The sequence below is a fragment of the Schistocerca gregaria genome, chromosome 5, assembly GCF_023897955.1.
Source record: "Schistocerca gregaria isolate iqSchGreg1 chromosome 5, iqSchGreg1.2, whole genome shotgun sequence".
Taxonomy (NCBI): Eukaryota; Metazoa; Arthropoda; class Insecta; order Orthoptera; family Acrididae; genus Schistocerca; species Schistocerca gregaria.
In genome coordinates this window covers 251,194,019-251,218,529 of record NC_064924.1, presented here as the reverse complement: position 1 = coordinate 251,218,529, position 24,511 = coordinate 251,194,019, and the positions used below count along the sequence as shown (strand labels likewise).

The window sequence follows — 24,511 nt, the reverse complement described above, 5'->3', positions numbered from 1 at the left end:
GTGTGAGGGGTGCCAGAGGCGCAACAACACTGAGATTTGCATACAGGACTATCATAATCAGTTGCTACAGCTTGCTGTGCCCCTGGCTCCCAAGTATAGGATTTCTATATTGTGCATATCGCAGTTGGTAGAGAAAATTTACACGGATGAGAATGCACGAGGGAAAAGGGTGTTGGCGCGCTTTAGAATAAGTCACTTGTGTGCAAAAATTTTCTCGAATCGATCCTGAGAATTAACACAATAACTGTAGCAAACAACGAATTATGGCAGTAAGCAACAAACTGCGAAGAAGAGATTATCCCGCACAACAATCAAGAGTCTGGAGCACATTTACCACCAGTTTTGATTGTCAACCTATACAACAAGGTCTTTGAGATTTTGTGAAAACCCTTCTTAGCAATTTGTTGCTTACTGTATCACGGCTTTCAGAGCAGTTCCGGCTCATTTTACGTATCATCAGAAGATGAAATTAAAATTAGGGCCACCGATTTATCCATATTCAGCGAGAAGTACTGTACTATTTAACGTAGTAGTCTGTTTTAACAATTACAATATCTTAGCTCTCATACGAAGTTTCTGATACCCTAGAGGCTTCGCTAGTAGAAAAAATCAGGAACTGATGGTAAAGCAAACATCGCCATTTGCGAAGCACTGCGTAGAAACTTCACGCCAAACTCAGAGTGAAGGACCCACTTCTGCTATTTGTATTTCACTCTGTCAGAAATTCACTTTATGTTGACACGGCCAATCGTCAGACGCATTTCACTCTCGCTGACAAAGCAGTATCAGTGAGTATTCTGTAATTAATAAAAGTACATAATATTATTCGTCATTTTGACTATCACACAGAGAATGGCAGTCTCGCTTAATGAGGACGATTTCAGGCAATAGAGACATACTGTCAGCGTTTTATGCTCCTTTTTTAAATGTACTGATTACTGCTTCTCCCTTTGTGTTATCAGAGGCACAAATCGGGTTTTCTCGCCAGCACCATTTGCTTACAAGTTTTTGAGCCCACTTCGCTTCCTTGACTTGAAACCTTACGTCGTGCCAATGAAAGCATTCTTTAGAAAAATTGTTTGTAAGTTCTAATGATACGAGGGTTGACTGAAAAGTAATGCTTCCACCTTCGTAACTCTTCAACAGTTGGCAGCAGTGGTATGCGGGAGGCACTGGCTTGTTGCGGAGCCTCTTCTCTATAGCTCCAGTTGGCAGGAAACCTTTGCACTGAAAGTTTGAGTTGTTACAGTGTAAAGTACGGAACCTACGCAGACGGTCGGTCAATGCGATTTAAGCAATGTGCAGTCATTGAATTCTGAACAGCAGAAGGTGTCGCCCCCAAGGAGATACATCAGCGGATAAAAGCAGTTTATGGTGATTGTGTTGATGTGAGTACTGCGCAACTTCATTCTCGTAACGCGAGAGGACTTCCTGGCAAATTTCAAGACGGTGCGCTTTCATTTCAGGAGTCAACATCCGGGGTACCCATCGTGCACAGATCTTCCGATAGCCAAGCAAAACAAAAATGTGACCCACACGTTCTTGTGAAATCCCGATTGAGCTTGCAATATCTCTCTGATTCAGGACGATCGACGTATCACTCTATCTGCCAACATTTTGCATGAGAAACTTGGTGGTTTCTGTCGCCGACCGGGGTGGCCGAACGGTTCTAGGTGCTACAGTCTGGATTGCGCGACGGCTACGGTCGCACGTTCGAATCCTGCCTCGGGCATGGATGTATGTGATGTCCTTAGGTTAGTTAGGTTTAAGTAGTTCTAAGTTCTAGAGGACTTAGAAGATAAGTCCCATACTGCTCAGAGCCATGTGAACCATTTTTTGGTTGCTCTCACAGGACGTCCAGCTCTTTGTTTGTAACGCAAGTCAGATGTTCCCGCCTCAAAACCTTTAAACTTATTCGTCCAAAGATGCACAGTACTCACATAACCACAATCGCCATAAACTGCTTTCATTCTCTGATCAATCCCCTTTGGGGTGACACCTTCTGCTGTCAAGAATTCAATGACTGCACGTTGCTTTAAATCGCATTGACCGACCGTCTGCGCAGGGTTCCATACTTTACACATTAACAACACAACCGTTCAATGCTAATGTTCCCGCCAACTGGAACTGTACAGAAGAGGCTAGGAAGAAGCTAGTACCTGCCGCATACCAATGCTGCCAACTGTTGAAGAGTTACGAAAGTGGAGGCATTTCTTTTCAGTCAACCCCCGTAACAAGAAGAGAAAGTCACATCTCCTCACAATCTTTACAGGATAACCACGAGTGATGGTGGAAAATAAAAAAGAAGTGAAATCGTGTGTAGCAAATGAGTTTCTCAGTTCCGTGGAAAAAATAATTACGGCAGTTCTGAAGAGGAGGTCCGTCTAAATAATTATTCCTGCTCTTTATTTATGGTGTTCGAGTTACATTCGAAAAGTTTTCTCATTATACGTAACGATGCTTTAGATCAAAATCGTTGGGCTATGCTTCAAAATTTCGGCTACCAGTAAACGCCGTAGCAGTTGGCGTTGCCGCGTCTTCAAAAGCTGCGCTTCAAAACGGCCAGACAGCTCAGCTCGTCGTCTGAGCAAACGTATTCCTCCTGTCGCTAGTCTAATGAAGACTTGACAACTCTGTAGAACAACACTATTATCTCTGTTAGTCAATAATACCACAGTGGGGTAGGCTCTAGTCGCACTGGCTCACGACAACAATTGTAACTCAGCCGTCTTGTGAAGGGAACCGCTGCATTGGCTCTCGGTTCTAGCCTCACAAGAGGCCTCAGAATTATGTCTGCTCCTTAACTCTTCTCTTACCGAGCTGTAAGCTTCCAGATCTAAAACCACTAGGGAAGTCTTAATTTCACCATTTTAAGACTCATCACAGAAGAAGAAATACACTAGGGGCTGCTCCTTAACAGGTTCCTTTGGGGATCAGCAGAGAGTAGACGCGCGTTCTCGTATAGTAACAACACTAGTTACAGTTTCCTAGGTCACTTTTCGTATGTTACGATTGCAAGACGCCGCAGGTTTTGGAACAGATCCAACTGCGATGACGCACCTCTGGGATGCAATTATTATCATAAAACATCTTGTTTGTGCCGCTATATGCACTAGTTGCATAATGTTATGTTTTGAGAACTTACGCTGGCATATGCTTCCGTGATTTTTTAGGGTCAACCGTTATTTACTAATTATTAAATTAATCCTCAATGGTTCAAATCTCCGTCTGACCATCATGATGATTATGTAGATGTCTGCCTAAGGTATCGGTTCGATTCACACATCAGGCAACCACTTTTGACAAGCACAAAAAGACCATCTTCACCTCTGGCGATGCAAGTTGTACAATGAAGGGTTGCACCATAGTTCCGAAGTCACTTTAAACATGTCCTTCCTTCCTCGTTAGGAGAGTGGGGGAAAGTAGGGCATGACAGTGGCGGCAGTTACGCCAGGTAGAAACTACGTCACAAGTTACGCATGTCTCGGTTCGGATCCTGATCTAGCACAAAAGATTCCGTCGTATCATTTCAACTGGTATCATGTGCGCACCAATCTAAAGGTGACAATTGATTACTATTTTTAACACTTCTCCATGCGTTTTCAACAATAGGGGTGGCTACGGGTTTCGACTCCAAGTCAGACACGAAACTTTTCGTCGTATCGTTTCAGGCTCGTACATGCCACTCTTAGTTACTGGTGAAAGAGAATTTGATAGCCAACGTTTCCTCGTAGGTAGTCAACGACGATTAGTCGAGGGTTCGACTCCTGGTCAGCACAAAACTATCCGTCATGTATTTGCAGTTCAAACATGTAAACATCTCGCTATAGGCAAAATAAACCGATATTTAACGTCTTTTCATCACTGGAAGTCAATGACAACACGTACTGGGTTCGAATCCCGGTAGTCTCGTCATTTCAGTTTGAGTCAATTCGCTATTGGTGAAAAATTACGATTTCCAACATTTGACTGTGCTTAGTTAACAATCCTATCAGGTGCTTGGTTCGAATCACTGTCAGAGCAGTGTGGGCTCTTGAAATAACCATTTAGTGTTGTCAAACGACTGTACCGAAATGATAACAGAGGACCTGGAATAATATTACGTTTTGTGGGTTGCATATAAATCAGGAGAATCGCAATTAGGTCGTTCGGACACTTTTGAACGCGATAGTACCGTTCTTCTATTTGTCCATCCAACCGTCATCGTTTTTATATAGAATCTAGATTTTCAAGAAGTTTGAACTATTTGCGGTCCCCTGTAGCGCACGCTCAAAAGTAAGATCAGGCTATATCGGAGTAACACGCTATGCAGGTACGGTTGCTGAAGCAATTTTTAGTGGATGAATATCTTGTGTGCCTAGGAAAGATAGCAGGCAAAACTCATTGTCCAAAAGTAAAATATTTTATAAATGCTAAAGGTTACTCAAACATTGCTCATGTTTGAAATGAAATCTTGTGATCTGAATCGAAGATATAGAATAGAATGGTTCAAATAGCTCTGAGCACTATGGGACTTAACGTCTGTGGTCATCAGTCCCCTAGAACTTAGAACTACAAAACCTAACAAACCTAAGGACATCACACACATCCATGCCAGAGGCAGGATTCGACTGTAGCAGTCGTGCGGTTCCGGACTGAGCGCCTAGAACCGCGAGACTACCGCGGCCGGCTCCTAGAACCGAGATATAGAATAATTAAGAACTTCCAAACACGGTGTGGTATAGAAAACCAAACACTTTTCAAATTTTCACTCTGCAGCGGAGTGTGCACTGATATGAAACTTCCTGGCAGGTTAGAACTCGCGGGCAAGTGCTCTACCAACTGAGCTACCCAAGCACGACTCACGCCCTGTCCTCACTGCTTTACTTCTGCCAGTACCTCGTCTCCTACCTTCCAAACTTAACAGAAGCTCTCCTGCGAAACTTGCAAAACTAGCACTCCTGAATGAAAGGATATTGCGGAGACATGGCTTAGCTACAGCCTGGAGGATGTTTCGAGAATGAGATTTTCACTCTGCAGCGGACTGTACGCTGATATGAAACTTCCTGGCAGATTAAAACTGTGTGCCGGACCGAGACTCGAACTCGGGACCTTTGCCTTTCGCGGGTAAGTGCTCTACCAACTTTTTTTTATAAGGGCCTAAAACCGCTTTTTTTTTAATTTCCGACCCCAGGCGGGAATCGAACCCGGGACCTTACGATTGACAGTCTGTCAAGCTGACCACTTTTTTTTTTTTGCGGAGTGGTGTAACAATAACAAACATAAACTGCTTCTAGCATTTTTTTAAATATATAAGACGATGACTTTATAAAATAAAATTTTTCTGGGAAACGTAAATAAGTGGACTTTTTTTACATAATAGTGAAAAAAAAATCCTGCTTCTGTCAGGACAAAACAACAACGGTCTACGTTCCTCTTTCAGGCGCGTACCTCACTAATGCCGTCATGCGTTGGTGTCGCGTACGTCTTCACGTGTGTTTGTGGATCCTCTCCACTGTCCTGGTCCTTTCTTGTTCTGCTACTTATAGACAATAATTACATTCTCCTACCCGGGACACGCCAACTGTGTGGGGGATCAAGCAAGGCACTCCCTAAAAAATTTGCGTAATACGTTTGGTATCTCGGATGTCTCCTAAGCTGTAAGTGATGTTCCTGTAGTGAGGCCCAGAAGTCAAGCACATTCTTACCGCCGTCTCGGAAAAGATAACGCACAGTCAAACCTCGAATCCAAGTCACTGCGCTTGTCTTTGATGGGGGATAATATGTCCTATCTGGAAGAAGTAATGTGCGTGGTTTGCGGCCCCACCCGAAGGAGGAAGGCGATCATCTTTGACCAAACACCATATGTCCGCCGAAGGACCGCATATTGTATGCAACCTGGAACGAGTCACGTATTTCCCATTTACCACCTGATACCACAGTGCGCGCGTTCCCGTATCAAGATGTGGATGGTGCACTGTACGCCATACCACTGACCACGTAACTGTTGGTTGGCGGCGCTCTACGGCATTATTCGGCCGTCGTCGAGTCCAGATGTGATATATATCACGTGCCGTTGCCGTCCTGGTAATCGGTAGTTCCATATGTACATAACTGTGTTCCACAAAAAAGGTTCGCATATGGGCAAGCGATGGTGAGATGTGAGCCACCGCCACCGGAGCCGAACGCGAAGGTGGAGCGAGTTCGTCTATCAAGGTGCCCGTCAGACTTGTCTGGTGTCGTGTCCACATCTTTATCATTGTGGTTACATAAATAGCCACTGCTCGGTCGCGTACGTGGATTAGTCCAAGACCTCCACGACTACGAGGAAGGGTGAGGGTTTCGTATCCTACCTTAAAAAGCAGACCTGTTCTCACAAAATATCCTAGTGCCGCCAGGATTCGGTGGGCCAACACCACCGGCATAGGAAGAACTTGTGCCAGGTGGGGGATGCGAGAGGCTAGATAAGTGTTGCCAAAGGTGACCCGTTATATCATATCCAGTGCCCTTAACCTGTGACTTCAGACACTCGCACGAATTGTTTGCAGAAGATGTCTGTAACTCAGTGCCGCCGTGCGTCGAACGTCTGTAGTGAAGATAATTCCTAGGCATTTCATCTTGTTGATCGGTTGCAATGGTGCTATACTTCCTGTCGGGAGTCCTCTCCTGATGTTCATCGCTCCCGACTTTGCCATGTTCAGGAGACTTCCCGTAGCCATACAATACAAATTAATACAATGGAAGGCCGCTCTTGCCTCGTCGCCTGACCGTGCTAAAAACACTAGGTCATCTGCGCACGTTCGGCGTATAAACTTTTTGTGCCTTATCGTCATTCCTTGGAGTCGATTCCTGAGCCCGCAGAGCAGCGGCTCGACAGCGATGGCATACAATATCGTTGACAGCGGGCACCCTTGTCTGACCGATCGTGAGATGGTGATGGGCCCCACCAAGCGTCCATTGATGAGCACTTTGGATGCGGCTCCATGGAGTAGTCTCATAACGACGGTGACAAAACTTTCCGGAAACTTCATTTTCGTCATGACGTCCGTGAGATAAGCATGACTCAGCCTGTCAAATGCGCGATCGAAGTCTATCGATACCAATACACTCCGGAGACGACATGTTGATGGCAGTGCGATAACATCGCTGTAGTCAGTGAGTGCCGTTTGTATATTGCTGTCTCCTCCTAGCTGGGTTTGGTCTAGTGAAATCACTTGGCGTATTACGCGTTTAAAGCGTGCTGCAAGCATCCTGGCGTAGATCTTGTAGTCGCAATTAAGAAGAGTCAGTGGACGGTAGGCCTGTATCCCTGTGCTGCCAGATGGTTTGTGGATGGGGATGATCATTCCTTCCACGAAGGAGGGTGGAAGAGGCACGTTGGGACACATCAATTCGCAGTACATGGCAGTCCATCGTGGACTCATGAGATCTTTAAGTGTACGATAGAACTCTAACGGAAACCCGTCGGACCCCGGCGATTTGTGCGACGCTCCCTTATCAATCGCTTCCATTACGTCAACTGTGATTTCACCTGTTAACTCCAGGTTGGCCGACTGGTCGAGACACGCGCAGAGCGTTCGTCGGACCTCATGAAAGGCTGCCTGATCGTATTCCGCGTCTTCGTAGAGATGACCGTAGTGTCCCACGAAAGCGTTGGCAATATCCTTTTGCGTTGTCATGCGGCGACCATCTGGCAGTACGACCGTCTGTATTAAGGTTCTGCGGCTACGTTGTTTTTCTCTGATAACGTGATACATCGACGGTGATTCTCCACGGACTCGTTCAAAGGCCCTTGCACGGATTGCGACACCCTCCAGACGGCGGCGCGTTATGGAAATTATTTGGGCCTGTGCTCGTTTTATACCGGCACGACGCTCCTGTGAAGGTGCTTGTACAGAAAGTTCGCGGAGCATCGCGAAATAAAATTCCATCGTGTGTCGACTCCACATCATCTGCTCTCTTCCGTATGCAATTAACGCTCGGCGCAATGCAGGCTTAATGCATTCCAGTCACCACTGCAACGTCGTCGGATATGTCGGGAGGCGTCGTTCACACAAGTGCCAAGTGTCTTCGACTATGCGTCTGCACTCAGGTTTCCAAACACTGCGACTCCTCCACACTTGTTGACGACTCAGGGAGACCGTACATAATATGCTATGTGATCTGAAAAGGCGACAGGCCACAATTCCGCATCGAGGATCGCAGGTTCGAGACGACGTGTTACGTAAATACGATCGAGACGACTTGCAGAGTGACTCGTGACGTAGGTGTATCCACGTCTGTCGCCATGTATCTTCTCCCATGTATCAATGAGATTTATGTCCTGTATGAGTTGCCGCAGCTCCGGGCATGAAGTATAATGCGGGTGTTGATCTTTTGGTGCGAGCACGCAGTTGAAGTCGCCTCCAAATAAGACATGTTCATACCGACCTAAGAATAGTGTTGCAATCTCCTCTGCGTAAAATCGGGATCGGTCGCGCCGTCTGTCGGACCCCGACGGTGCGTAAATGTTAACGACCCGTACTCCCAGCACTGTGAGAGCCAGTCCTCGCGCTGACGGCAGGTACACCACGTCCTCGGCTACTATGCCGCTACGTAGAAGTATTGCTGTTCCGCTGCCGCCATCGGTAGTAGGTGTAATGTATGTATCGTACTCATAGAGGTCGGGGAAGCTCTCAACACATACTTCCTGCAGCAGAACGATGTCGACGTCTGACGCATGCAACATGTCTCGTAATAATTGCAATTTGACAGGCGCCCTGATCGTATTAATATTAATAGAGGCTGTTCGATATGCCTGCCGCTGTTCCTCAGTGCGTAAAGCGCACATGAACGCTGCCCGGTGACATGCTGTCTGAGCGTCAGTCTGCATCTTCTGCGCGGTTAACATCCGTTGGACGCACCACTCGCCACTGAGGGTGCGTCGTCGGTGTGTGGGTCAGTATCGGATTCGTCGGCCGAGTTCCTGTGCTGGAGGTCCAGTTCCCGTCGTGTCTCTCCGGCCGGGCTGACCGAAGGCGGTGGCGTTGCTGCGGTGGGTGTAGGGACTCCTTCCGTCGGCTTTCCGTCCGGTGTGTCTGTATTCAACCCCTGTCTAGCGTGATTCGCGTCGTACTGCTGTGTGGGGGGTAGAACCTCCCGTTGCGCATCCGGATGCACTGTATCGACGTTACACCCAAGTCCGTCTGATGTGAACTGCAGTAAGCAGGTATCCGACGGCGCTAGCCGTCGTTTCTTGTGGCGCTTCGGCAACTGTTGTTTGCGCGTGTGCGCCTCCGTATCCGAGTGCGGAAGTGAGTCCCGGTGCTCAGGGACGAAAGCAGCTGTCGGCACAACCGCAGGATCAATTTCCTTACCTCCTACGGATCCTTTCCTCTCGGTTAAGGGCGTCGTCGGCGCCGGAGCGGCTGAGGTGTGCGTCGTTTCGTCACTGGAGGCGGTCTCTGCTGCAGTCGGTTGCCGTAAACTGTCAGGAATTTGAAGCTGGTCATTCTTCGGAATGGGATCTGTTCGAAATGCGTCCGCATACGTTAGTGGCAGCGGCGTCAACGCGAACGGAGGTACGGGTTCTTGGTTTGGAACTTGCACTGTCCTCCGCTGCATACATTCGGAACGTACGTGGCCCTCTTTCCCGCAGACTGAGCATGTTTTGGGTTGTCCATCGTGGATGACTATAGCTCTGCATCCGCCGATGAACAAGTACGAGGGTACATGTTGTGTCAGTTCTATTCTGATTTGACGCACCCCATTGAGAACGGGGTAAGTCGTGAAGTTGGACCATTTTTCCTCAACGTGGCTAAGCACTCTTCCATATGGTCGTAAGGCGTCAACGACCAAGTCAGACGGAACCTCGAAGGGAAGTTCGAAAATGGGTATGTTTCGTAATCCCAGTCCTGCATGATCAATAGTTACTTCTCCAACATGTCCATCAGAGTGACGAAATTTGAGCCCATGTTTAGTATCTCGGATGATTCTGTCACATACTGCATCGTTAATCAGCTTAACGTAAACGACACTGATCACTATGGAGAAGTGGATTCCGATAAGTTCGTTGTAGTCAAGTTTAACTTCGTCTCGTAGGAACCCCTTCTATTTCGTAGGCTTTCCGTCTCGCATTCGAAATACTAATCTTGAGAGTCAACTTTCGGTATGCATGTGCCATTCTATATCGAGTCGTCTAAACGCGCGAGTACGCCGAAAAGGTAAACAACTGCGCGAACTTCTCCGGCAGGGACGTAAACAGACGTCCGTGCCGAAGCACCGCCGAAGGCAGACTGTACCAACTGAGCTACCCAAGCACGACTCACACCCCGTCCTCACTGCTTCATTCTGGAAGGTAGGAGACGAGGTATTGGCAGAAGTAAAGCAGTGAGGAGGGGACGTGAGTCGCGTTTGGGTAGCTCAGTTAGTAGACCACTTGCCCGCTAACGGCAAAGGTACCGAGTTCGAGTTTCAATCCAGCACACAGTTTTAATCTGCCAGGAAGTTCCACTTTTCAAATTAGCATGAACGAATACATTAGGAAGTAAACAGGATGTATCGTTCCCTAAAAAGAAAGAAGAATGAGCAGACAATTCATGAAGCAGAATATTTTTGAAGACAGATTCAAGGAGTAAGAAAACCGGAAAAACAGTAGAGGGAGAGAAAATTATTTCAGATTAAAATTAATGTTCGCATATTCGTATGATTATGAGAAACAGTCAATGAAAACTGAATTTGAATGCGTGGAGTCGTAGCCTTATTGCCTCTTGCAGACTGGTAACACTTAACTATCCTTTATAATATGTTATAAAATATATCAGACGAATTTCTAATAAGCAGTCCATAAAGAAAATAAAAAGCTGTCTGTATTTTATATCTTTTAACTGTATGTGTTTCATAGTCAGCACAGAAACCCAGCTGTAAGTTTACATTACTGTCGAAATTGGTATCCTGAGCATTAAAGATTACATAGCATCAACTGGAATATGGACCTAGTGCTATTCATTTCCCTCCAAGTTTAAATTTGTGTCCGGATAAACCATCCTATTAATTTTCATTGATACTTCAAGGGCTTTATTGTGTTGCTGGCAAGCCGGCCGGAGTGGCCGAGCGGTTCTAGGCGCTACAGTCTGGAATCGCGCGACCGTTACGGTCGCAGGTTCGAATCCTGCCTCGGGCATGGATGTGTGTGATGACCTTAGGTTAGTTAGATTTAAGTAGTTCTAAGTTCAAGGGGACTGATGACCTCCTCGGAAGTTAAGTCCTGTAGTGCTCAGAGCCATTTGAACCTTTTTTTTTTTTTTTTTTTTTTTTTTTTTTTTTTTTTTTGTTGCTGGCAAACATTCCTCGTCGAACCTATTCACCATTTACAAATATAAATGATATTCAAGGATGAATTCAAACCAGGAAAGCGTCCTTAACAGGGGCACATATCATGATAATGCCATGAAATCCTACTTAATACATTATTTCTACAGCCTTTGGTTTCCGTTGTTATTCCATCGATTTCGAAACTGATGCGCTATCTCCCTGCCTCCCGTTGAAGAACTGATTGAGAGGAAACCTGCACGTCATCCGGTAGCTGGTATTAAGTCCTTAAAGTATTGAAGACCTGAACGTCTGTACACTCCTGAGGTCACCAAATGTTTGTCATAGGGCCAGTGATTTAGGTCCAAGTATCTTTGCTTTTCATTTTTTAATAATATCGCAGAAACTTCGACGGCGTATCACGTTTACAGTGTATCTCATATTATGTTAGCAGGGTTCCGACTTAAATATCACGTGATTTTTCTCGCCCCCGATGTCCGCTAGTCTCAGTGACGTCGTTTTCAAGTTCTTTAACAACGGTGTTAGCCAATCAGGCTCTTGTGTGCGCAAATTGAAGAGGCGTGACAGACAAGGAGTAGGTGATAGCGCTTCAGTACTACGTCCAATTTTTCTATGGCTCATTCGTTAGATTTTGTGAAACCAAACGAAGAACACTCCTGTCGACAAAGTCTGTGTGACGGCCGCTTCAATATACGCACGCAACGGTCTGACTGCCTAACCTCAATGCCAGTTATCTCGGAAACGGTACAATGTATAGATTTTTTTTAACAACTGTTTCTCAGCACAACCTACCCTGAAACACCCCAGCAAGATTTTCTGACAGTTTCTGACCACCCTGTATGCAGGCATTGGAGTCACGCTACGTTGCATGTACGCTCCGCCAAAGTCCTCAAACGGAAACTTATTGATCGCTTCTTAGCGTCGTTTCACAGTGTCGGGACGTACATCGTATGAGAACATCCTACGACACCATAATTGCTGGTGCAGACTAAACGACACCCAGCAGCCACGCCACTGGTGTGGGAGGCCAACGGCCCCCACTGTCATAGTCGACTGCCGTCGAGGGCGAACCAATGCGATCAACGAAACAGGTGCTACTTGACATTGGTGGCGTTCACGTCTGGCGGTATTTGACGTCTTCTGTTGCAGTCGGCAATGCACTTGTGTTCTGTGGTGTGTAACGATACTTGTTGTTACCTGTTTTGATCGTGATAGACGTTGCAACGTTTTAGAAACCAACATTACTTAAAACGAAAAGAAGTTCAGCTTGAACCAAGTGCTGCCTTGAAGCAAAAGTCAGATCGCCATACGTCTCATTCCCTTAGATTAACGACGATGAAGTAGTGAAATTCGAGCTGATAGTGTTTCAAATATTTTCTGAAATCAAAAAACGCAGAAAAGACAGTAAATACAACTGTTTAATTTTATCCATAGTTTGCAGCTTCAAACGTGACTGTACTCAATACACTCGAGGTATGAATTGAAAAACGCCTTCAGTCACAATTTTTTGTGTTTTATTCAGATGCATTTCAGACTCTGTGGGTCCATCTCCAGGTGCAATTCGTCTTAATACATGATTTATTTGTTCTCCTGAATGAGATGAAATGCATATTCCTGTCACGAAAAGATTTGATGTTAGGTTACGAACTTCGTAAGCTAGACGCGGAAAATATATGTGAAATAGTGGGAAAGATGAATAGCGTAAACTTACCAAATTATCCAAGGAAAGCGTTTCTAACGTTTTAGTAACAGTATAAGTTCTTCCATCCATCCTTTTCAAGCATAACACTTCATTCGAGAGGCACATTTGCAAGCCCATGTGTGTAAACACTTCACAGATGTTTTTTTACATTGTGTGGTCAAAGATGAATTTCTCATATTTCAAAAGATATAATTATTAAACAATTGACATATGTAGGAAACAACTGACATATGCAGGAACTAAGTTTAGAACACATGTTTAAAATTACTGAAATAACTATGGCTTGCGAAATCTGTTTGTTCATTTAACATCGATTCTGGTTTCTTGTGAATGTATATCTACAGTTGCTCTAACAGATTTAGGGTCTTACCATTGGCTTCATTATGTAAAACTGCCAAATTATTTTCTAGATTGCTGATGACAGATTTGTGCAATGACTGATTTTTCAGAGTGGTTGAGGCTGAAAGCATTTACATGTTCTTGAAAAATGGTTCAAATGGCTATGAGCACTATGGGACTTAATATATGAGGTCATCAGTCCCCTAGAACATAGAACTACTTAAAGCTAACTAACCTAAGGACAACACACACATCCATGCCCGAGGCAGGATTCGAACCGCTTGGCCACTTCGGCCCGCCATGTTCTTGAAAACGGGTTTTGAAGTTTCTGCCTGTTTTTTCTACATAGTAGGCAGGAAAACTAGAGCATAACACCTTGTACACTCCACTGTTGTTGAATGTTTGTGTATCTGATTTTATGTCATGGATGAGTAAGTTTTCTAATGTATTATTAGTTGAGAATGAAATTGTTACATTTGTTTTTTTGAAAAGGGTAGCTATTTTTTGTCATATGGGGCCCAGGTATGGAATACTGGCGTATATTTTTTCTTCTTTCATAGTGTTGTCATTCTTTGTCTTCCTTTTGTGTATTCGTATGTCTAAATTGTCAATTGTTTTGTCTGTGTAGCCATTGCTCATGGTAATGCTCTTTATTGTATGTATCTCATTCCTGAGGGTGTTTCCTTCTAGATCAAGAGAGTATACTCTGTGTAGCATGGACCTAAATGCAGCATGTTTCTGTGTGGTGGGATGGTATGATGAGTTGACCGGTGTTATGTCTGTGTATGTGTGTTTTCAGGTTACACTAGCTCATCCCATGGACAGCTTTCACCATAGGATGACCGCCACCATACTCTGCAGCCCTATTGCCAAGACTGCACAGGGACATTTTGGACATCCCTCGCTGTCTCAGGCCACTCCGAAACCGAGACTTCTGTCTGTTTCAATATTATACTTTAATACATATTAATTGGTTCTTACATATCTTCCAAACACGTAATATTATACAATATATTTCTCTGAAGCACTCTGAACCCATAGTGCTCAGAGCCATTTTTTGAAGCCCTCTGAAACATGAACAGAAAATACCGTAAAATTAAAATGTTTCATTTTCTCTGACTGAGACTGCCAAAATGTGCATGGGTTAGTTACATTCCGTAAAGGATGCGCTGCGGTTTTGGACCGAATCCTCTATTCGTACTTGCACGTCGTCAAAAGCGTGCGTATTTATCCTACACTAGCTGAAAACTTTATCACCTTCGTTTTTCAGGTTCTCAGAACCTTTAAAGAATGGCTCAGCACCGTATCTTCCAAGTTGACTGGGTGAAGCCTAACATTCTATTCAAATGTTCAAATGTGTGTGAAATCGTATGGGACCTAACAGCTGAGATCATCAGTCCCTAAGCTTACACACTACTTCCCCTAAATTATCCTAACGACAAACACACACACCCATGCCCGAGGGAGGATTCGAACGTCCGCCGGGACCAGCCGCACACTCCATGATACATTCTATTTCTTCATTCCTTTAGGCGACTACAAAACAACACAAATGCAAATAATCTATTGCAAGACTTACTCAGCTCATAGTCAAACTTACGCCTTACACGATGCTGTCGCTACAGCCTGTCAGCTAGTTTCGGCACCGCCGACCGCTCCGTTTGCATGCCAACAGGAATATCTGCAGGGGATAGGCACTTGGTGCAGGGAGTGGCAACAAACCCTTCACATAGACAAATGTAATATATTGCGAATACATAGAAAGAAGGATCCTTTATTGTATGATTATATGATAACGGAACAAACACTGGTAGCGGTTACTTCTGTAAAATATCTGGGAGTATGCGTCCTGAACGATTTTAAGTGGAATGATCATATAAAATTAATTGTTGGTAAGGCGGGTACCAGGTTGAGATTCATTGGGAGAGTCCTTAGAAAATGTAGTCCATCAACAAATGAGGTGGCTTACAAAACACTCGCTCGACCTATACTTGAGTATTGCTCATCAGTGTGGGATCCGTACCAGGTCGGGTTGACAGAGGAGATAGAGAAGATCTAAAGAAGAGCGGCGCGTTTCGTCACAGGGTTATTTGGTAAGTGTGATGTTGTGTACATAGTTCCGCGTAGTCAGCGCGTACACTACTTTCCCACTAGAGCGCGCCCCGCAGCGCAAAGCTCGTCCGTCTCCGCACTACGAGATGGCGCTGTCATAGAGACGGACCAAATTTTGCTTCCGCCGATCCGCGTATTAATATGTAACGCAGCCAATGAGATTGCTGATAACGTAGAACCTTTTGTCCTCGCGGATCACAATTGCGCAGTGATACCTGAACGCTCGAGGTATTATAACTAGTGTATAGACCTCCGATTAGTTTGTCTGCATCAGTCTGCATTATTCTGCATTGTCTACAGTCAAGTTTCAGTTTGCGCCTAATAAGATTATCATATTCCTGTACATAGGCATGAAGAGAAATGTATGGACACTTTGTCAAGTATCGGAGATATGTGAGAATAAGATCAACGTACTAAGGCCAAACGAACTTCAGATTGCCAGTTGTAAATAGCATCCAGAATCAAGTTACGTTATGTCTATGTATTTATTATTTTAATAAATGTGTGTGAAAATTAATCAATTTCTGTTTAAAGTTGGTCACCGTCAATCTGCTACACCAAGCGTGCAAGTGGCATTTCTATCGTCTGACCTAACTGCAGAAGATAAACACGCCACGATAAGACCACGGGACATATTGCGGACACTCGTCTACTTCGTTAGAGCGACCAGTCAAATAATCTGATGGTGTGTGTACCGAAGGTCTTACAGTACGCACACAACACGTGATAGCGTTACGGAGATGTTTAGCAAACTCAAGTGGCAGACTCTGCAAGAGAGGCGCTCTGCATCGCGGTGTAGCTTGCTCGCCAGGTTTCGAGAGGGTGCGTTTCTGGATGAGGTATCGAATATATTGCTTCGCCCTACTTATACCTCCAGACGAGATCACGAATGTAAAATTAGAGAGATTCGAGCGCGCGCGGAGGCTTTCCGGCAGTCGTTCTTCCCGTGGACCATACGCGACTGGAACAGGAAAGGGAGGTAATGACAGTGCCACGTTAAGTGCCCTCCGCCACACACCGTTGGGTGGTTTGCGGAGTATAAATGTAGATGTAGCCATATTGACCTGATAAGTGCCTACCTGACAGCCGTGCATCCGGCCCTATTTACATGGCAGCCAGACAAGCTAAGTGGCCAGTAGCGCAGGTTCGAAACTTGCTTTCGCCACCTAGTGTCGCCGTGTGAACTAGCCCTAATGGGATGCCACTGTTTGATGCAGGTGGGAGGCAACGGCTCCTTCAAAGTGCGTTTCTCCGCGGGGCGGTCGGTGCGGTTGTCGACGCGCGGCAAGAGGACTCTGCTGGCGGTGGCCCCGGCGCCGGACACGCCGTCCGCGTCTCCGGAGCTGCACAGCGGCCACGGCCACGGCCACGGCCACGGGCACAGCCATCAGGAGCAGAGGCGCGCCTCCGCGCAGAACGTGCTGCGCGCGCGGCGCGGCGTCGTGCGCATGCTGATCGCCGTCGTGCTGGCGTTCGCCGCCTGCAACCTGCCGCTGCACGCGCGCAAGATGTGGCAGCTGTCGCCCAGCTACCCGTTCGACACGCCGTTCGCCGCCGTCTTCTCGCTGCTCACCTTCCTGGCGACGTACCTGAACGCGGCGCTCGACCCGCTGCTGTACGCCTTCATGTCGCGCAACTTCCGGCGCGGCGCGCGCGAGCTGCTGTGCGCGCACCTGCCGGGCGTCGACCGCAGCAGCGCCGCCGGCGGCGGCGTGGGCGGCAACGGCGTGGGCGGCAGGGGCGGCAGTGGCGGGTCGCAGGCGCGCCGCCGCCGCCACCGCCCCCGCTCCTGCTCGCCGCTGCAGAGGCGCAGCTCGTCGCGGTCCGTGTCGCGGGCCGCCAGCGGGCACAGCTGACAGCCGGCGCCCAGCCCGAGGCTCGACCACGTGTGAGCCGCCGCGGCTGGCAAAGCGTCGCCCGTCTGCTGTCACTCCGGCCGCCGTACACGCTCGAGACACTTTGCACACGCTCGAGATGCGACATTGTTGTGGAACGTATGGCTGTATCCACACCAGCCACACTGACAGCGCCGCATTACGTGTCTGAGACATATGAGAGCTACAATAGCTCAGTAGCTGAAATTGACTGTCGCTATCTGGCCCCTCAAACACCGCCAAAGCGGATGGTGGCCAGAAAAAAAAGGTTTAATTCTGCGTCTTCTTTCTGTGCTGGATAAAAATGTGAATTTGGTCCAGTGTTACTAGGAATTTTCTCCTCCCCGCTGATGCATTCCACTTATCTCTCATCCCAGACGTACTTAACGGTAGGTTTTTCACCGCGTCTTTCACCAGTTTTATGGCACTAGTGTTTGTCGTTTGGCATCTTGGTTGTTTAACGTAATCTGCAACAAGTATTTGGCGGCTGCACAAAAGGAAAGGATTGACACTGTGGATTTATAACACAGTTTCATTATCGGTTAGTCGGTGGGATTGAAGGGACCAGACTACAAGAGCCATCGGTCCCTACAGTTTCGTTATTCCTCAATCAATGTCACTGCACACAATGGGAAATCCAGGATCGAATGATGACAATATTATGAAAAAGCTAGACTGCCGTTCACAGTATAGAGATGATATCAAGTGGCAGGAGGCACAACAAAAAAGACTGCTAACCAAGTGAGATTTCGACTAAAGGCCTTTATCTAATGTAGACAATACACATACGTTCACGAAGAACAATTCACACACATATGGCCACTGTCTCAGTACACTGACGCTTTTTCTCGGAATCTTCTGGCTAGTGCGCTTTACAACTTTTATGGGTGGACAACCTTGAAGTATACTAGTAACCCGCAAAGTCTCATCAAGAACTGAATAACCGAACTGTAAGGTCCTGTTGTAACAATGGTAATTGCCTCCTACGTTCTCAAGACTTTGTCGGATATATTCCAATCTCTATCATGCGTACAGTTTTAACCCTCTAAAACTTTGGAAGTTATTTTCCGATGTCTTAACCCAAATCACATCATCCAATCCCTTCTTACTGTCATGATTAATTGCTAATTGTTACTCTATTCGCCGATTCTTTTGAGAATCGCCGCATTCTCAATCTTACGAGACCACTTAATTTTAAACATCCTTCTGTAGCACCACATCACAACGCTTCCTTTCTGTTTCTTTGTACTCTGCAATACCGTTTCCACATCGGGAACAAAGCGTCATTATTTTCTCTGTTATAGGAAATCAATAGCCAACAGGAGGTTATATTGAACAAAATCTGTATCATTATGGGATACTATCCGTCACCGTAATAAAGGCCACAATAAGCACTAAGTATTAAGTAGATTTCCAAATTTATTTGTCTTGCAGCTAAGGTTATTATAGCCACAGTGATGTTATCATAGACACCATTATTGCTCTATGTAGACTTCAATCATTTCATGATTTCAGCCCCCCCCCCAGAAACTAATTCTCTAAACACCAGCTATCTGTACCAGACGTTCGTGGTCACATTTGTTACCCAGGTGTTATAGGTAACATGGATACATACTGACTACCCATGTTGTGAACAACTTTCTGCATGTAAAATTCATGGTTACAAGTGTTGCTCAAGTATTACTTGTATCACAAATATTACTGGTAAAAGGGATACGATTAATCACTCTGCAGTGAAAGATCGAAGATGGTGAAACCACGAGTCGAGAATGTAGCTATGATGCTCACATTCAAATACCACAACTGTTTATTACTTCGGCTTTTATCATTACTTCAGTACACAAGACTGTTTACAGAGCTCAGTCAATATTCTTAGTAAATAGTTCATTAAGATTTGTCACTTACAAGATATTAAGTGCACATCGAAATTTCAGTAGGTATGCATATTATTTATACCCAGTACCCAACCCCTCGACGGTTGCGCAGTTTCAAAAAAAATCTATAAAACTCACGAGGCGAAATACAAGTGGCAACAGATCCTTCAGAGCGCAGCGTTGCCACTGGTGAAGTGGCGTTTCACTTTTCGTTTAATGAGAACCGTCTATAGGTAGTCTAGAAGTTGCTCTAATCTTACGTTACAGACATCTTATTAGAGGTAACCACAGATGACGTTGACGAGTTTGTATTTCTCGTCCAGCGGTTAGCACTTTATGCGAATTTCCCTTCATGAGAGTAAAGTAGATAAATCTCTAGCTAATGGTCGCAAAAAAGTATAGAAACTTAAAAGGTCACACGTCAATCTTACAATCACGTTTGCAGAATTATGCAAGCTAATATGACAAATTTCGTGATACCTCCAAATTACGACTGAATAATCGACATCTTATGCTAGTTATAGAGGCAGTACTTTCGAAAAATTGACGAAGAGCTCGATCATAGTGTGTTTCATCACCAGAGCATGAACAACTAGTATGTACCGCAGCCTCAAGTAGCATCCATTTTCACTAAATGTAATATGTATATGACCAGAGCTAATAGATAATGTATCTATATCAGAACTAGTAACTATGAGTTGCTTGCTGCGCCAATCAAATGGGCTGTTTGAAAAGAAAATCTCTAACAGAAGCAAAACGGCATGTCAATAATGATGGAACTGCAAAAGCCTACTTCCCAGTATGAAAACCTTGTCTTTAAAACAAAATTCTAAGCTTGTCAGTGGCATAAATGCTTCATCGTAGATTAAAAGCCTTAGGCACTCATTCTAATTTGATGAACTATATTCTAGTCTCTGCCTCTGCATATGACTGTAAAAATGTAGAATTGTGCGTTCACTGATACCGGCTCCATCAATCCTTACATACAGCGACCAGGGAAAGATGTGAAGTAGGTCATTTCTCCAATTAGCCTACTTATAAAAAATAAAATTGCACTAAAATCTCTATATTCTGTAATAATGGAACGTTTTTATATGCTGTAAATAATGGCGGAGATTGTGCAGAACCTTACTGTAGTGAATCATATGTAATAAATTAGCCACTCGGCTTAAGGATGAAACCAGGGGAAGTAGCAAATACCACCAGTCTATAAGAGATGTTGTTCCTTCGAACAATAGCGCATTCGTTCATGATATTATTCTCCGACTGTTGGACAAATTCGTGAGTTGGATGCCATAGCCTACAAAGGTATTCTTATTGTATACGTAACAACAGGAACAGATATGAAAAAATACTTGTGCAGCACAGGGAAAATATTTGCTATTGATGTTACGAAACGTTTTTTACCAGTCATAAATCATGAGTACATTAATCTGCAAAAATCACTTTTCACAATTGTATAATACTTTCCATAGCAATAAAATAAATATCATGAAGGATCCATCTAACACTGTCCGATTGCACTCTATGACATATTAATTTTTCTCGCCGAATATGCTCTGTTCGTGAAACCACGAGGCATTTGGGAACAACGAATATAGGTTGTTGGAACCTCTCTAAAAAGTAATCATTATTTTTATATGAAGCTACGTCATTTATTCTTGCTCCAAAAAGCTTTCCATTACGAAGTGGCAACCTTATATGCTCAGTGGCATCGTATGAATAATCTGCGACCTTGAATCGTCCAAAGAAAACTTATTGCAGTAGACATCTTGCTATAAACTGTTGTAATGGTTTTGATGTATTGAATTAAATGTAAACTGTTTAGCGTGTTTGTTTCTAAGAGCCAGGAAAGATACATATGTGTATTTGTTTGTTTCTGAGCCGTCAGGAAAGATACATATCTTGAAGACAATACTATGGTTACTAATAAATCTGCCTGCAATTGAAATCTTTAATTGGACTTTGACATATGTGTAAAGTTTCACTACACACGATTAATTCATTTTTAGTTGACTTACACCGACTCGCTCAAGTGTGATATTGAAGTAATTAAATTAAACTGTTAATGTATTATGTACATAAATAAATGGATGTCTATGGCTGTGATTCTACACTAATTGTTTTATTTATTAAATAAAATGTCTAAGCATCTGATGTGCCCTTAGAGTACTTCCAACAGATGCTACCATTTCAGTAAACTCTATAATGTCAATAGTTATACTTTTATAACACTCATTTGCACACATCGTGAGACCTAATGGACAGTACAATAGAGCAGCAATTGAGACATTCTGTTTGTATTAAGAGCACGTATTAAATCACCATCTTTCACACCATTTCTTTAGTTTTCTGTTGTTACCCAAAATCAGCTCAGATGTCAGCAACATTATGGAACTAAAAGAAGTTGCTTCGTGAAGTAATTTTATTTCAGTATTTTAGAAATTTTCTTTTACTTAAGGGGTTAGATTACACTGTCTCAAAATTTTTATTATAATTTTAAATAAATATATTATTCTGAAGAAGGAAAATTGCCATGTTTGTAGATATTGTATGATATTTGATTAACTATTTTAAGAAATCCGTTTGTTGGTTTGCACACACCCTATGGGTGATATGTATGTTACTCCAACACATTCAGAGGACATATTACTGCATAAGTGTATACGGCTTCGGAATAAAGCATATCAACTTCTCATACGAATCTTAGAATTTAAAATTCTTTATTCACTTTGTGTGTGTTGAACCAGGAACTACAAGGAATGTTCCGCTGTATTTGCCCACTCTACAGCCCTTTATTGCGTTTTGATACTTACGTTCTTCTTCCCGTATCGACATCCAGGTGATTCAGCGTGTTGTCTCATGGCTATTGGTTGGCAGATGGCGGAATTTATTTCCGCATCTCCAGCTTTGAAACGACACTCAGAAAAGCATAACCCCTGCGTAATAGTTCTCTAGCAATCAATGCCGCTTTATTATATTCTAATGGCCATGGCCACATTCCGGCTCCAGTGCGCAAGAAGCCTGTATTTTCTGCAGTAATTATACCGCAGAGGCAGTGTCTGAGTTATAACTGGAAGCGGAAGTCAGATGATGGTACATGCCAGGATGTATAAAGATTAAAACATCGAACCAGAAGAAGGACCGTCCTATATAGAACTGAAATGGAGGATGTCACAATGTGACAGTAAACCCTTGGGAGAACGCATAGATCAGAATCATAGTCTGAAAATTGATTAGAAAACAGGCTGACATGCAAAGACGGAACATTCTATGTTAAACACCATGCAATTGCTAACCTCTCATGAAAATTTCCTGAAGGACTCTCCAGTGCGACCCTCAGAATCACCAAAGATTGAATTCGTTTGACCTTATCATGAACTCAGAAACCATTTTCGAAAAGCTCCAAGTGAACTCATAATCACAAGAATCAGAATGAGCCCACAATGGAAGATCGAATAACCGGAATAATCTAGACTCAGCATTTGTTAACATACTACCTGCTCAGTCGTTATGTTCTTCTTTCTCTCCTCCTCTCCTTCAGCACACTGAATTTCCCTTCGTATCATCTTTCCATTGGTGAGCTCAGTTTTAATGTCACGCAGTGAACTTTCGATAGCTGGTAAATTCCTCTGTCAGTCTAGGTTACAGGGTGACAACCTCTCCGATCTTGCTTGAAAAGTCCATCGGGGGCAGCTTGCTAGTGTCACGAGAAACCAGGACGCATTCTCTCTTCACCTCTCCCACTGCGGCTCCTAGCACTGTTCATCACCAGTTCCGAAACAGTTTACATACAGAAGCTTCTTGAGAAATCCGCTGAAAATGCCTCCATGTGTTTCTCTGTATTCCTAAGTCACCAAGAAGGCTGCAGCTGACCGCAGTCCCATTCGACTTCAACATGAAGGTCTTTAAATATCCCCGTTATAGTGACCCACGTCCTCAGAACATAGGGGCATCAGTAGGCTGTCAGTCAGCCTTTAAACGGGACACATCTTTCAGAACGATTCACATCACATGCAGACCGTATCTGTCCGTCTCCGTGACTTAAGGTAAAGTCCCATCATAACGAGGTGTATCGTAAATAGAACTCTCTTGTCCACAGCACTGAGCTGAAAAGAAATGGAAGTTCTAGAAATATAGTTTGTGATGTCTTAGCTCGTCAATTTATTGTTTACTGTTGGCTTTCAAACATTAATTTATCGAGTGGCAGGAATTTTCCCTCCAAGATAGCAGAGCGCATTAACTTTTGGTTTTCGAGATTTGGGCTGTTGCGCAGGCCTGCAGATAGAATCCGCCTGGTGGATGAACAAAGAGCCTGGATATGGTGTTTAGGTGGTTTTCCACATCTTGCTTGATGAATACATGGATGGTGACGAAGTCTCACCTTACTTACCTACGATAAATACTATTCCCAAACATTTAGAAAAAGCTCACACAATTTGATACATAGCACTACAAGGAGACAGGGTACACATACTCCCTGCTAGAGAGAGCAGGGGGGGGGGGGATAAAGGGGTTGTCACCGAAAGGATATCCCGCCATCCTTCAATTAACCGCGAAAACCGCGATAACAATCTTGCCAAACCTAATTGGATGCGGGAAAGTGAATAGCAGAAGAAAAGTGGGAGACATTGAAATGATTGGTTCTAGCTGCAATAAATACTACTTGTAATCCGATACCAGAACATTACTATATTATTTAAAACATTTAATTTGCAGATATAAAATCACTAAGATTTCTCATTCAAATAATAAAAGGAAATTAGGGAATATTTTGAAAAGAGTCTCTTCTTTTTCTTTGCAGTTTACTGAAAAAGCCTACTTCAAGTTGTCTTCCCATCTCCTCTCAGTACTTTGTCATCTTTTCTGTCTTTAGGGCGGGACGTATTGCTTTTAACTACAGTGAGAGACGGCATAATCCCCAAATCAGAAACGTTCTATCTCTGTTGTTCTATGCTGTCTCTCATGTATTTTCTGCAGCACGTCTTCTGAAATTCAGAAGCATTTAGACCCATTTTATCAACAACAACAAAATAGTAGTGGGTCATTAAACGTTTCACACTGCTATGACTGTCATTCCGTTCAATACAGAATGGAATCGAATCACTTCACACTCGAGTATACTATGAGTAAACAGAACTTGTTACAAATCTTACGCAATTATCTTAGGTAACTGAATATACAATTACTTATACAATAAACGTGCACACACAAATCCTTAAATAACTTTTAAAATTATTTATTTTGTTTAGCTTATGACAAGTACAAATCACGTTTATAGAGAAATAAGCTGCTACAATAACTTTATAACTTTGGCACTA

At 44.1% G+C, this 24,511-nt stretch overlaps 1 protein-coding gene across 1 annotated transcript in view; it reads left to right on the top strand.

Moving 5' to 3' along the window:
- The window catches only part of LOC126273307 (trissin receptor-like), a 151,659-nt gene that overhangs the window by 117,867 nt on the left and 9,281 nt on the right, over positions 1-24,511 (top strand). Inside the window, exons 7-8 of the mRNA XM_049976851.1 lie at positions 16,660-17,107; positions 17,203-17,436. Of these exons, the coding sequence (XP_049832808.1) occupies positions 16,660-17,107; positions 17,203-17,436 (682 nt within the window). The remainder of the gene's footprint in view (positions 1-16,659; positions 17,108-17,202; positions 17,437-24,511) is intronic.